This window comes from Pithys albifrons, chromosome 26 (assembly GCF_047495875.1).
Source record: "Pithys albifrons albifrons isolate INPA30051 chromosome 26, PitAlb_v1, whole genome shotgun sequence".
Classification (NCBI taxonomy): Eukaryota; Metazoa; Chordata; class Aves; order Passeriformes; family Thamnophilidae; genus Pithys; species Pithys albifrons.
In genome coordinates, this window is record NC_092483.1 from 4,859,387 (window position 1) to 4,873,569 (window position 14,183).

Genomic DNA, 14,183 nt, shown 5'->3' on the forward strand with positions numbered 1-14,183 from the left:
CTCACAGGCTTCTTCAACACCCAGCTTGCAGTCTGAGGGGTGAGGTGTACCCTGGGCAGCTGCTGCAAATGGTCCATTGTTAACAGTTAGTGAGAAATTACATAGAGGGTGTAGAATATGCAGCTTTGTTCACACCCATACAGTGATAAACTGGTCCTGGCTGCTTAACTAGGACAGGTACATATTTAGAACCAACCATTTTTCTTAATGCACTGTTTCAATGCAAACCAATAATAAAAATTAATTGCTTCTTTTATTTGGCTACAGTTAAAAAGTGAGGGTTTGTTTTTCACTTCCATTGCATGAATTTTTCTGGGTTGCTTTTAAGTTGTTTTCTCTTTTAGAAACTGTATCCTTCCAAGATGAATGGCTAGCACATTCTGTTGTCTCCTGGTTGGTCGTGCAACTGCTGCATGCTTTGCAGCAGCAGGCACAGGGATCCTAACCACTGGATACCTCCTCAATAAGCAAAATGTTAAGGTTGCTGTTCAAGAAAAACGAAAACTCTTCCCTCCAAGGTAAGCCCTTTGGGTTAAGTAGTCAGCTGAGCATAGGCCCGGTTAAGCGGGCTAGGTATAGCATTTAATTCTTTGGGGAAGATCCCCATTATAGCTGAAGAGTACTTGTGGGGATGACAGTATGTGTGTGGATCTCTTAAGGTCTGAGGTGATTGATGAGTGCATCCTTAAGGACCAGAGAGGCACCTGTAGAATGTGAGATGCCTTGTAACCAGTAGAATCTTTCCATGTATGTTAGGTGAACTACTGACCAATAGTGTACTGGCATGTTATATGTAGGAGTAGATAAAAGCGAAGCTGTTACTAAAAAATAAAGTCCTTTGTCTTCGGTGAGCCTTCTGATCACACTGCAGCCTGAATGTCTCTGCCTCCTCGACTGCCAGTAAGATAATCTACATTACCCCAGTAAAGGGTGACCCCAATAAGTACCTATTCCCTCATGCAAACACACTGTCTATGTGATTGCATATGAATTGTTAACTGTCAACCTAAAACCCAGCATCCTTTATTAATAACCCTAGTTTTAGATAGCACTGACAATGGCCTTCAAGGACAGAAAATAGGGATGTGAGATCATATCAACACAATTACAAAAACATTGCCAAACAATAACCAGCTTAAAAAATGGTTCAATTTTTAGGTAAAGCACCAAATTAGTCCTTATTTTATCTTGTCAGCTCTTGAATGCTTTCAGTGTCTCTTGGACTGAATGACTGCATATATTCTAATATTAGGAACCATGAAAGTATTTTAATTATGCAAGTAGTAAAGAAATGTCTTATATATCTATTGTATTTCAAACCAAAACACCCCAAAAAAGGACCAGGCTTTCACAGATTTTTTTTAACGTGGCAAATAGTAACTTAGTTCAAATAAACTGTTATAAAAGTACTAGGGTTGTACATAAAGCAAAGTTTTATCAAAACAAGGTAAATGTGATCTGACTCACAAAAATTATTTACTAAAGCATAATGTCTTAATTTTCTCTGCTTTATTATACTGTACAGCTTTTTGTAAATAAAACCATTTAAAGAACCCCAATATTGTACAATAGTTAGATTCCCAGCTGATATAGATCAGTTACACTGATGTCCACAAAGCTGCAAGAATATCTCAGTTAAGAATGAGAGCTCTTATCCAGTTAAACATAATTATTTTCCTACTTGAACAAAACAATGTTAGAGCAATTTTAATTTTCAGCAAGTGTCTCACCAGAGATTTAATAGGGTTTAATACACTTTCAAAGATCCCTTTTTCTGGTTGCTCCAAGGAACAGAAAGCTGCTATTGTCTATTAGTGGGGCTGCCCAGCAGTGCAGTGTGGAGTAGTTTGTGTGACTTCAATATTCCTCCCTTCCTAAATTTCAGTGCAATGTTTTGTGATGGGTTTTCCAAATATATGTATAAACCAAGAACTAATTATATTTTTCAGCTATGCTGTGTATTTCATTCTGATTGCTTAAGTAGTTTCTTAAACTAGCAAGGATTACTGTTTAAAGATATCATATTAAGTGCTTATATATTATTTCTCTTCAGCGCAGACTATCCTGATCTCCGCAAACATAACAACTGCATGGCTGAATGCCTCACACCAGCAATTTATGCTAGGCTAAGGGACAAGATCACTCCCAATGGCTATACCCTAGACCAGTGTATCCAAACTGGGGTTGACAATCCTGGCCATCCTTTCATTCACACTGTGGGTATGGTTGCAGGTGATGAAGAATCCTATGAGGTAAAATATTTTCACAATGCTATCATATTTGTTTCAATTTGTATGGTGTAGTTCACAAGTGCTCATTATATGAACACAGATTCTTAGTAGAATATGGACTCCTAAGAAAAATTGTATCCCAGATAATATATAAAGGGAAGGTCATGTACATTTTCCCTACTCTTTATGAGGATTTGAACGTTATTCTACATTAGGAAATGCATTAAATATAAGGCATTGCTAAAGAAGACCTCTCTACTGCAGTCAAAATCAATAAAATATGGCTGCTTGGGAGCAATCCTTTATTTGCCTCCAACAGCTGCTCTCTTTCCTAATATTAAACATAGTTTACGGAAAAACAACGAGACATCAAAATAAAGGGAATATGGAAATTACACTGTAAAACAGCTGAGGCAGAATTGAAAAGAAAATGGCTACTGTGAAGTGCCGAGCATCTTTAAGGCATAACTATTGGACCATGACAAAAACAAAAGACAGTATTGGGATGGAAAAAAGAAGAAAATCCTTATTTTCATTAACCTATGTGGTCTGCTTCCTTCAGTCTACCATACAACAGTATCTATTGTTATACAATCTCTTAATAGTATCCCAAATGCTAGGCTGTTCAAGATGGAAGAAGACATCTGGTATTCTGGGACTACTAGCTTCTGTGATTTGTTTTGCTTATTTAGACATGGTGACTGCCTTGAAAAGCTCTGCTAGAGCTATTGCTGCATAACAGAATGAAGGTGTGATTGTGATCAGTGTTGACATACCTGTGCTAAATGGTTCTAACTAGCTCCAGTAGTTAATGGCAGTGAAGACAGGTATTCTTACATGACCTAAGAACAGGGCACAAGCTGCCTGGGGACTGAACGACTATTTTAGTTGCTAATAAATCCTGAAATTTAATCTGATTGCCACCATGTCCAGTACCTATCTGTGGTAACTAGAATCAGCTTGTAACTAAAGTAAGGTGCAATTTTTGTTGTGAAGATGAGCAACCAATACAGAGCACTGTTTAGGTCAAAATTACTGAAATCTACCACCAATAATCTCCCAATTTATTGTCAGGAGACAGAGGGTGAAATTCCATGTTCTGCTTCTAAGACGTACAGGAGAAACTCAGAGCAATTGAGAAACTCATGGCAAACTACTGGTAGTTCAGATTTTGAGAGATATTTTTTTTTCAGAGACCAGTTTTCAAAGATACAACCAACATATGACCCTTCCCTTTATATTTACCCCTGTCAGCACTTGCTGACATCCATGGCTGTCATCCAGGAACCTGTACCAAGGGATTTCCCTTGTAACTGAAGTGAGTTCATAAAGTGTTTCTATGATACTGAAGACTTTTTCAGATTCTCTTGACTCCATAGGTATTTGCTGAGATTTTTGACCCTGTCATTAAAGTGAGACATAATGGTTATGATCCATGCACAATGAAGCATCACACAGACCTGGATGCATCCAAGGTAGGATTTAAATAAATTAATGAGATTCAATGCTGCTTCTTACAATATTGTATGTAAAGGTACTTTTCCCCCCGGTTCCAACTCCAAGGAAATTGAGGAAACTGGCTAAAGAAACTGGGATGCCACAAATTACTGAAATGGCACATCCCACAGGGAATATGTCTAAATGAAACAAGCTCTGTTTCTGCCCTTTCTTATTGCAAGCCTGTTAGTTTACAGCTTAGGTTTGCTGGGGTTTTCAGCATCTGACAAAGGGCAAACCAGGCTAGCATCTACATGGCCTTTCTTTCTCTTCCTTATTCTTCTAATTTTCTCTCTTTACTGGACCACTTTCACCTGAGTACTGTAGTGTTCACCTGACTACTTTATTCAATTACACCCTGACATTATGTAGAAGTGTCAGAGGCATGAGACTGCGCAAAAGGAACAAACCGGGAGCCAAGAGTGATAGCAAGATAGGCAAAACAGTGGGCACACCAAGGGCACATTTCCACAGTACCCAAGCAAAAACAGAACAGGTGAACAAGATTCAGCCAACTGGCCAGTGATTGACAGAAAAGCCCATAGTGACAAGGCAAGTCTGAGGTTAGGTCAGCGAGACAGGGTCAGGAGAAACAAGGTACAAGGCCAGGCACAAGCACAGGCACAGGCATACCTACAAAGAAGCTCAGGCAAGGACTGAGGGTGCCTTAGATTAAATGCAGCTCAACCCAAGGTGTAAAGACTGCAAATAAAACTTCTCACAGATCGTTTTCAGACAGTTCTTTTCAAAGTTGTTGGATCCATGTTTACATAGGTATACAATATCAGAGCTGGCTAAAACCCAGTGGAGAGAGGGTGAAAAACGTTTGCAGGGCTGCTTAGTGCACTCATGGCCCTAACAGCAAGTTAGCTGCACCCCTACCTTGTTCTCAACAGAGGGATTGATCTCAGCTGGTACAAAACATTTGGACCTCTGCCTAATGGCACTGTGAGCCTGTTCATGAGCTAAAGTTAACCATGTATTTAAGGAGCAGAGTGACAGCATTCCACCACCCGCCTGCACACACACAATCAAGACTTAGCCATTGATTAATATTTCCTTCATTGTTCAATAATGATGTTGATTAGCATCATCTTGGGTTTTCTTCTTTCAAAAGAACTTCCATACCCGTCCTTCTTTCTATGTTCATATCCGAATTTCCAAAAGCCACTCAGATCTTTTTGTATTCCATGCTGGAGCTAAGAAGGATCAGCTAGTTACTTTGCCACATTCAGTCAGCAAAAGAACTGGAGAGTTCCTAAAAACCCCTTAGTATCTGAAACACTGAGGGGTTCCTAATGTTTTGTGATATCTAGGAGAGGTCATGATCCCTGGGTAGAAAGATGACCCACTTTTGTATCATGGGGTTTTTAAATGGTGGTGTTCAAAATGGGAAACTGTATTTAAATTTAAAATATTTTTCCTTCAGATCACCCATGGTCAATTTGATGAGTGCTATGTCCTCTCATCACGTGTACGTACTGGTAGCAGCATCCGAGGCCTCAGCCTTCCTCCAGCTTGTACCAGGGCAGAAAGAAAAGAAGTGGAAAATGTTGTAGTCAATGCTCTAGCTGGGCTGAAAGGAGACCTTTCTGGAAAGTACTACAGTTTGACCAATATGTCCGAGAAGGATCAGCAGCAGCTTATTGATGTAAGTATAGCTCCATGTTACATGTAGGGCTTTTGCATGTGAATAAGAGCCATATATACACTCAGAGAAAATGCAAAATGAAACTGATTTGAGGAAATTAGTTCAAATGATATCTACACATTTGGGGTCTCTAAGGTCAAGGCTAGCAAGCATGCAGGCTAAGAACCAAATTCTCAATGTGACACACAAACACACACAGACATCATGATATTCATAAATTCAGGGTATAATTTGACAGAAAAGAAAACACAGGAACATGAATGTACAAGCGTAAGTATTTTGGTTTAGGGTTCTTTAAAAACAGTTGCTGGTAAAACAGGATTTCTACTACAACCAATGAACTGTCTCTTTAGTTAGTCCTTTGTTAATAATTCAACCTAAGGTGACTGAAGGTCCACACTAAAACCCTAAATTACCTTGTCCGTGAGCTGCTTTTTGCTGATGATGCTGCCCTCATTGCTCACACAGAAGCAGCTCTGCAGCGCTTAACATCCTGCTTTGCAGAGGCTGCTGAGCTTTTTGGGCTGGAAGTCAGCCTGAAGAAGACAAAAGTTCTCTACCAACCTGAACCTCAAGAAGTCTTCCATCATCCTCACATCACCATAGGCGAATCAGAGCTTAAGTCTGTCCAGCAGTTCACCTGTCTGGGAAGCATCATTTGCTCAGATGGCAAGACTGACAAAGAGATAGACAACAGGCTAGCAAAGGCATACAGAGCCTTCGGAAAACTCCATAAAAGAGTCTGGTCCAATAAACATCTGAAGAAAAGTACAAAGATTAGTGTCTACAGAGCCATTGTACTGTCTACTCTTTTATATGGGTCTGAATAAGAGGTCATCTACTGCCACCACCTGCAACTCCTCGAACACTTCCATCAGCGCTGACTCCATTCAGTCCTAAACATCTACTGGACTGATTACGTGACTAATGTGTCTGTTCTTGAACAGGCAGGCAGGGGTCAGCAGTATTGAGGTCATGCTGATGAGAATGCAACTCCACTGGGCAAGACACGTCTCCAGGATGGAGGATCACCCACCACCTCCCAAAGATTGTGCTCTATGGAGAACTTGCCACCAGCTGCCACAAGAGAGGAGCCCGAAGAGGAGATACAAGGACTCCCTGAAACAACACCTCAGTCTTGGCCATATTGACTGCCACCAATGGTCCACTCTGGCCTCCAATCGGGATTCATGGAGACACACCATTTATGATGCTGCTGCTTCCTTTGAGAACACAGCAGAATCAGCCTTAAGGAAAAAAGACAACGCAGAAAGAACCGTTCCTCGCCAATATCACCTAAGGAGACTTTCCGCTGTGCCTTTTGCAACCGGACTTGCCTATCCCGTATCAGCCTTTTTAGCCACCAGCATGCTGGCAGCAAGCGTGGGTAGTGCCCTTCCCAAATCTTTGTTCGCGAAGCCTTGCCATGATGATGATGATGATGATGTTAGTTTAGCAACTCTCAATTTCATCAAATAGGAGTTATATCCCCAGAGATTCCTCTGACAAAAGGGACCTCCAAAGTCTTGAAGACCATCCAATTGCAATTTAAAGAAACTTATAGCAAGGATGACTAACTAAAATAAAAATCTCTGAAAGCGTTAAGAAAAGAGAAAGAAAGAGTGACAGAGAATGTGTGTGTGTGTGTGTGTGTGTGTGTGTGTGTGTGTAAGAAAGCTTCATTTTCTCATGTGAGTAAAGTGCAGAGGATTATACCTCTCCTTAAGTTTTGCAGTGTCATATGGTCCTTGGTATTAAGTTTGGTCTTGCTTGCTTGCCTTCCTTTCTTCTTTTCTTCTACTCTCTGTTGTGCTATGTGTAGATCAAACATTTATATGAAAATTATTCTTACAAAGTCTTTTTCTTGAATTAGAAGCTCTGCTTGAGGGGTGGTACTGGCAGAAAGTAAAAGAGAGGTGTTAATTCTTGTTCCAGTGCAGTTTGAATTAGGCCATGGCAGATGGTAGGACTGTGTTTCCACCACTGGGGCAGTCAATTCCAGGTGTACTGGGCACCTCTCCAAGTGAAAGTGACCTGTGGCCTGCACTCTGCTGCCAAAGAGATAGAGAAAAATGCATTAGCGGCATCATTTGAGGCATACCACTGGGCTGCCTTTGACTCCAGTTTGCAGACATTCTAGCATGTCTTCTATGGCAGCACTCAGCAGTGCCATGACTGTATTCAGGCCATGATAATCTACTCTTACTCTCCATTCTCCATTAGAATTTTGGACTGGCCTTATGGGGTTCTCAAAGGGTGAGTGTCTCCTGCTGCTCACTCATTGCCTCTCCAGTAGATTAATCAATTATGGATGAGAATGATAGTGCAATATTGCAGCTGTTGCACCATTGTGATAGCAATTGGCACCTGTTGTTCTTTGACCTTCAGCAACCCCTCTCCAAGAGACTGGGTAGACAGTTGCTTAATTTCCTCCATCTCTAACACCTATACCGAAAGCCCACCAATACACTTTTGGGTTCTTGACATACTCTCCTGAAGTAGTCTATGCCAAAGATTCATGGAACCTTTGGGCCAGTCACAATGGGGTGCTTTTGATTTCAGCCTCCAATACAGTCAGCTTTTGGAATCCTTCTGTCACTCCAGAAATGCAAATGGATTCTGCCTCTGCATAGCTTGATGGCATTAGGGTACACAGTGCAATTTCTTCCCGTATGATCAGGAGATAGATAAGTCCTTCCACTCTGCCTGGAAAACTGGCCACTGGAGACTGGAACTGCAACTTTCCTGGAAAAAACCCTTTTGTGATTGTTTTTCCCTACAATTCCTGCACCTGTGCCTCTAGGATCAAAGTAGATTTTCCATCCTTCTTCCTCATGTCCTCTCTATGGCCCTGTAAGTAAAACCCCAGGGTACCCCATGGTGTGTATCTTCTATATCCTCCCTCTTGGGGGGAAGAATGCCTGCTGTTAAAATCTGAGATGTAGGTCTGTACAGGTAGGGAGTAGGACATATGCTCTTTGAATTGCTGAAAATCCCTGAACAGTTTCTCCATGGTCGAGATGACAGAGGAAGAGATTTTGTCGTCATTCCTGGAGTTGGCAAGCCACTTCATCCAGTATTGCTGGCAAGATGTCTCTCCAGCTTATTGTTGCAAATAGGTTAGTGTTTGATGGTGGTGTGCTCTGTAAAATTTTCTACCACATGGGTAAAGTAAGGAGTCACCAAGGTTATGGCGCCGAGTCAATGATTTCTCCTCACAGAGGTAATGATCAATGCTCAGTTTATTGTTTATTACATACTTACTTATATCTCATACTTTTAAAAGCACGGAACTAATACAAGTGCACTATTGGTTAATAGCTAGTGACTATGCGCCTCACAACACGATTTGATTGGTCTCCGCTTGCTGCTGTTTACTGCAAGTCTGTTCTTTTTTGAAACTATCTCAAGGACACAGGCCTTGCTATTCTCTGCATAGACTGGGTTGGGCATACAGGCTTCTAACACCAGGCTGTGGCCTGTGCTGTTCAAATTTCTTCCTACAAATCCCCTTTTTTCTTTTTGCACAACCCAGGCTTGGTTAACTGCTTTTAAGAATAATCGTTTTACACAACTTAGAGCATAGCTAAGCACAAGCAAGCAGATTAAAACGGTAACTAAACACATAACACTTTGCTTAAGTAAATTCTGTAGCCACTTGGTAATGCCTAACAATTTAAGCCAATTACTGAAGGGAGAAGTTGAAACTGTTAATTGTTGAAAACTTTCTTGCAGTTGCTTAAGGCTCTTATGTATAGATTGGGAATGATCAGATAGGTTCATGCAACACATTCTTTCAAAGTTTTTTGCATCCATGGCCTTGAGCTAACAGCAGGAAGTCTATGGCTGCCTTATTCTGTAAAACTGCATGTTTGATGCTATCTGCATTAGTGGTTAAATTTGAAAGGGTTTTGGGAGTTACGTTTAGTTCTTTTGCTGTGTAACAAGCCAATTGTTGAATTAACTTGAAAGATTTTGCGGTGACTTTTATTAAACATGTCTTAAACGGGTCTTCGGGTGTTGCTATAGAGAGACAAAAAGAATTTTCTTTAGTTTCGTTAGTAATCAAAGCAATAGAACTAAAATAACTACAGTGACTAAAACAGTTGTTAGGCTTTCTTTCTAGTAAATTGAATAACTAACCATTAAATCTTAGCTTTTTTTAACCAAAAATCAAAAGCAGATGATGTTACCATTAGCTTTTTCATATAGTCTTTCAGTTATCTTAAATCTGCATGAAAAGACACTGAATCATCTGACAAATTCATGCAGCACATGCATTCAATTCCTCAAAACTAAGGCCTTGAGCTAAAAGCTGTGCTAAAGGCAAAGAAAATCAAAAGAAACTCTATTTCTGCAATAATGCATACTTAATATTAACTACATCAGTGGTAAGACAAGGTATCTACATTCTATAGGTAGTTTTTTGGTTTTTAAGGACATATTCATGAGTCATTTTAGACATCAGATAATAGATACACACACATACTGTCATTTTGACAATTCTCTCTTTCTGTAATTGTGCCACAAAAATGGCAGCAGTAGCCTTCTGCAGGGCCCTTGCAGAAGACCACTTGCACCTGATGTTAACTACAGCACAATTGTCCCAATCACAAAAATCTACAATCTAGTTTTCACCATAGATAAAAACTTTTTAGTTATAATTTATCTATAGTCCATTTTGAAGCAATTTGTTTAGCTACTTTCATTTATCATTTTTTCTATTATTCACTCTATCATTTACTTTCACTTTTCTCCCCTTTTTTGTCTTTTAATTTTTACAACACATGCTTTTAAAATTTTAAACATTCATTATTTTGAACTAGTAAGAGAAAGTTAATTGCTGTTCTATATTGCAATGTAGCAAGCTTAATTCTATTTACTAAAAGTATTAGCTAAGAGCATACTTAAAGCTATAAATGCAGAATTGTATTGAAGAAACTTAATTGCTGCAGCATTATTTTATTTTACTTAGCTACTACTTTAACTTTTTACTAAATTAACATCACTTTGCTAACTTAATATTTTAACTGTTTATTGAAGTAACTTTTTAACTTCTTACTTAACTTATAACTTACTCTTAACTGCTTAACTTCTTAACTTTTTAACAAATTAAAACCTTTATTTTATTTACTTAACATTTAAATTTTCTTAACTAATTAAAAACATTCTTGTAAGTAATGTCACCAGTGCATTAAAAAACTTAAAAATCTTAACAGAAATATAACAACACCACATAACATTATTTCTATAAACTGATTATGTTGCGTTAAGTCTCATAGTCATAAAACAGATCTTAACACTTCTAAGTCTTGTAATTTCAGTGTTACTTGTATATTTGCATTTTCGTATTTAAAAGAACATATTTTAACCAATTTAATATTGTATAATTAAAACCATCATGTGTTTTAATTCACTTTGGCATTTTTAAAAAGAGCTTCTTGAAAATGCTTAATACTAACAAATGGAAACACATCAATTATTAGCAGGTGTTATGAATTTTGAATCTGAAGGATCAAATTAAAAGCTTTAATTAGTTACTCAAATGTTCTGCCATCTGATCTTGATTCAGTTAGAGGAAACTTGGTCTTATCCAACATTGATTTCAACCTGTGGAGACAAAAATAGAAACTTTTGTCCAAATTATTAAAAGCTTAGAAGACTATAACCATTTAATAAAAGCCAAATTCACAAAGAAGTTAGTTCAACAGGTCTCTTCTAGGCTTCTTTGTTGCTCTTTGAATTGCTGGAGAAAGATGCTGCATTCTGTCTTTGCATGATGTATTGCAGAGCTGTGATTTCAGGGCATCAGGTGTTTGTGTTCCGTTGTCTCAAAGGCATGCTGGGCTGATGTTTGTTAAAGTCTGTCTAGGCTGCCTGCTTTTTGTTACGCTGACACAGTTTGCGTCTGTCACGTGCATGCCGGAACCACAACTCCCAGAGTTCCTTGTGAGACTTCTACATCACCCATAAGCTCTTGCGAGAGGTGCGCATGACAGATAGGTCGATGATGTAATGCGAGGGGGCTCACCTCCTCCTCTTGGAAGGGGGGGATTGACTTTTTTTACTTCTGAGCAGAAGCGCCATTTTTAAATTGTGCAGCAAAAATTCTTTCACATTGGAAAGTTGGTATACAGCTGAAAACAAGGTCATGTAGCCACCACAGATGAGAATGAAGCAAAACAGAATTAAGACAGCAGTTTTTGGCAACTTACAGCTTTTATGCAGGCTGAAAAGAACACATGGAGCTGGAGACGGTAAAGAACAAAGCCCACGTGGTGCGTTTGGGGCTATACTGTTTTAGCAAGTAGAGATTTTTTCCCAATTCCTGTTTCTTGCTGGGTTTTTTTCTTGCGCCGACTCTGGGACCTTTCACAGGGCGGTGGGGGGTGGGGGTGGGAGTGGGGGGGTGGGGGTGGGGGTGGGAGGCGGCGAGGGCTGAGAGGCAAAAGAGACAGCAGCAGCTTCCCAGAGATCGGAGTTGGCAGCTGGCGGAACGCAACGGGGGGGTCGGTCAGCAGTCTCTGCAGAGCTGAGCGGAGCTGCGACAGCGACCCCGGACCAGCGAGAGCCAGCGGCGGGAGCGGGGGGAAAGCCAGAGCCTGTGCGCAATTTCCAAAGGTGTCCCCCCAGGGTGGCTTGCAGCAGGGGGGTTGCGGCAGCAATGGGAGCCATTTGCTACCAGCATGAAAAGAAAGCCAGCAGTCCCTTCAGATTTTATGTCCCACAACATGCCTTTTGCAAGTTTCTTCCTAATACTGAGTTTATACCAGAGGCTTTTCCTCATAGCTTCCGGCGTAAACAACTTAAAACGCTGTAACACCAGGAAAAGAGTTCCTATTATGTGTTTACTTTACGGGCTTCTCAAAAAGCTTCTCGCTAACTCCCTTCCCTTGCTTAGCGAGAATACAAAGCATAAGCCGTTTTGCAGCTGCGAACTCAGTCTCTATTTTTCCCGTTAACGTAAAACAATAGGGGGAAGGTAACGCTCCTTCCTAACTCAGCCACGGCTTCCACAGCTTTTTGGCCGAGCTCTCCTATCCCGCCTCCTCGGCCTTAGTTCAGCGCAGAACTTCTGCTGCCAAGAGGCCACCTTGTCCCGGTCTCCTTTTCGATCGCAAAGGCAACTCTTCCTTGTTTTTGCCCACGTTCTCCACCATTAAAAGTAAGGAGCCACCAAGGTTATGGCGCCGAGTCAATGATTTCTCCTCACAGAGGTAATGATCAATGCTCAGTTTATTGTTTATTACATACTTACTTATATCTCATACTTTTAAAAGCACGCGACTAATACAAGCGCACTATTGGTTAATAGCTAGTGTCTATGCAACTTACAACATGACTTGATTGGTCTCTGCTTGCTGCTGTTTACTGCAAGTCTGTTCTTTTTTGAAACTATCTCAAGGACACAGGCCTTGCTATTCTCTGCATAGACTGGGTTGGGCATACAGGCTTCTAACAGCAGGCTGTGGCCTGTGCTCTTCAAATTTCTTCCTACACATGGGTCATGTGCACTGGACTTTGTCTGGATCTGTCGGTAACTTTGCATTGTTTAGGTCAAAATAAACCATCTCCAGCACAACTAATTCCCTCAGGTGAATCAAGGCGCATGCGCAAGACGCGGGTCCCCCGCAGCCCGCCGGGGCCGGGGTCGGCTCCACGTCAGCCTGGCGGGAAGAATTGGCCTGCCCCCGGGGCGGATCCCACTGCCCATCATCCGCAGTTTCCGCGCCACCCCCACCACCTCCTGCGTGGATAGATACACCCATCGACTGCGTCATGGAGAGGAGAGAGGCTCCTCCCCAGTGGAGCGGAGCCAGCAAAGCCCCCCCTGCGCGTCCCTTCCACTGCGCGCCGTCCACAGCGCATGCGTCCCGAGAGCCCACGGCACCGGGCGCGCGGGACCCAGGCCCTGCAGCGCCGGCGGGGACCTCCTCCTCGATAGCTGCGCGCTGCCCGCAGCCGCCAACACCGACACCGGAACCCCCCGCTCCGGCAACCTGGTACCTGCAGTCTTCATCACCGACAGCCACACCCACCGGCTGCATCCCGGAATGCAGAGCAACAGCACAGCCATTTAAAGGCACGGCACCAGAAGAAGCCTCTGTTTGGGACATGATGGGGGGAGCCGGGAATCGTGATGTGGTAAAAAAGGGATTTGAAAGATCTTTATTTAACTTAATTTCAAAGCCTTCTGATACCCAGGTAATGCCAGATTCGGTGGATGGAGCAACAGCGCCACCTCGCGACCTCACATTTAATAGCCAGCAAAGGTACAAAGAGTTAGTCTCTTTGGCTGCTGACACAGGTACACCTTCACCTTCCCTGCAACCTCTGGTTTCTGCGCCTGTGATTAACACTACACAAGGCTCAAAATGGGAGCCACTTGATTGGAAAATTGCACGAAAAATACACACTATAGTCTTTCAATACGGCTATGACAATGCCTTGGTAAAAAACCAAATCACTGCTTTCATAAAATACAACAACCTAGTTCCAGCAGACATTAAGGCTTTAATGGAGTTTATTCTGCCTCCTACTGCTTATATGTTATTTCTGCAGAAGTGGAAAGAGCAGCTAATGGAGGAACAGGCAAAAAAATATACACTTAGAAACTGGACATCCCTTAAGATTAGCATCTTTAGACCAGCTAATGGGATCAGGAGCTTACGAAGACCCACAAACACAAGCTGCACTACATATTCGTGTTCTGCAACAGTCAAAGAATGCTGCTTTGACCACATTCTCTAATCTGCCCAAGAAGGGAAAACCTTCTCTACCTTACATGCAAATCATGCAGAAAC

The 14,183-nt window shown here is 41.5% G+C and overlaps 1 protein-coding gene across 1 annotated transcript; it reads left to right on the forward strand.

Annotated features, from left to right (window-relative positions):
• Window positions 1–366: 366 nt before the first annotated feature.
• Window positions 367–13,460, forward strand: LOC139683002 (creatine kinase S-type, mitochondrial-like). Its single transcript, XM_071577701.1, has 6 exons — window positions 367–518; window positions 2,054–2,252; window positions 3,611–3,706; window positions 5,158–5,379; window positions 6,327–6,336; window positions 13,015–13,460. Exons 1-6 carry the CDS (start codon window positions 367–369, stop codon window positions 13,458–13,460), a joined length of 1,125 nt encoding a protein of 374 aa, XP_071433802.1.
• Window positions 13,461–14,183: the final 723 nt, after the last annotated feature.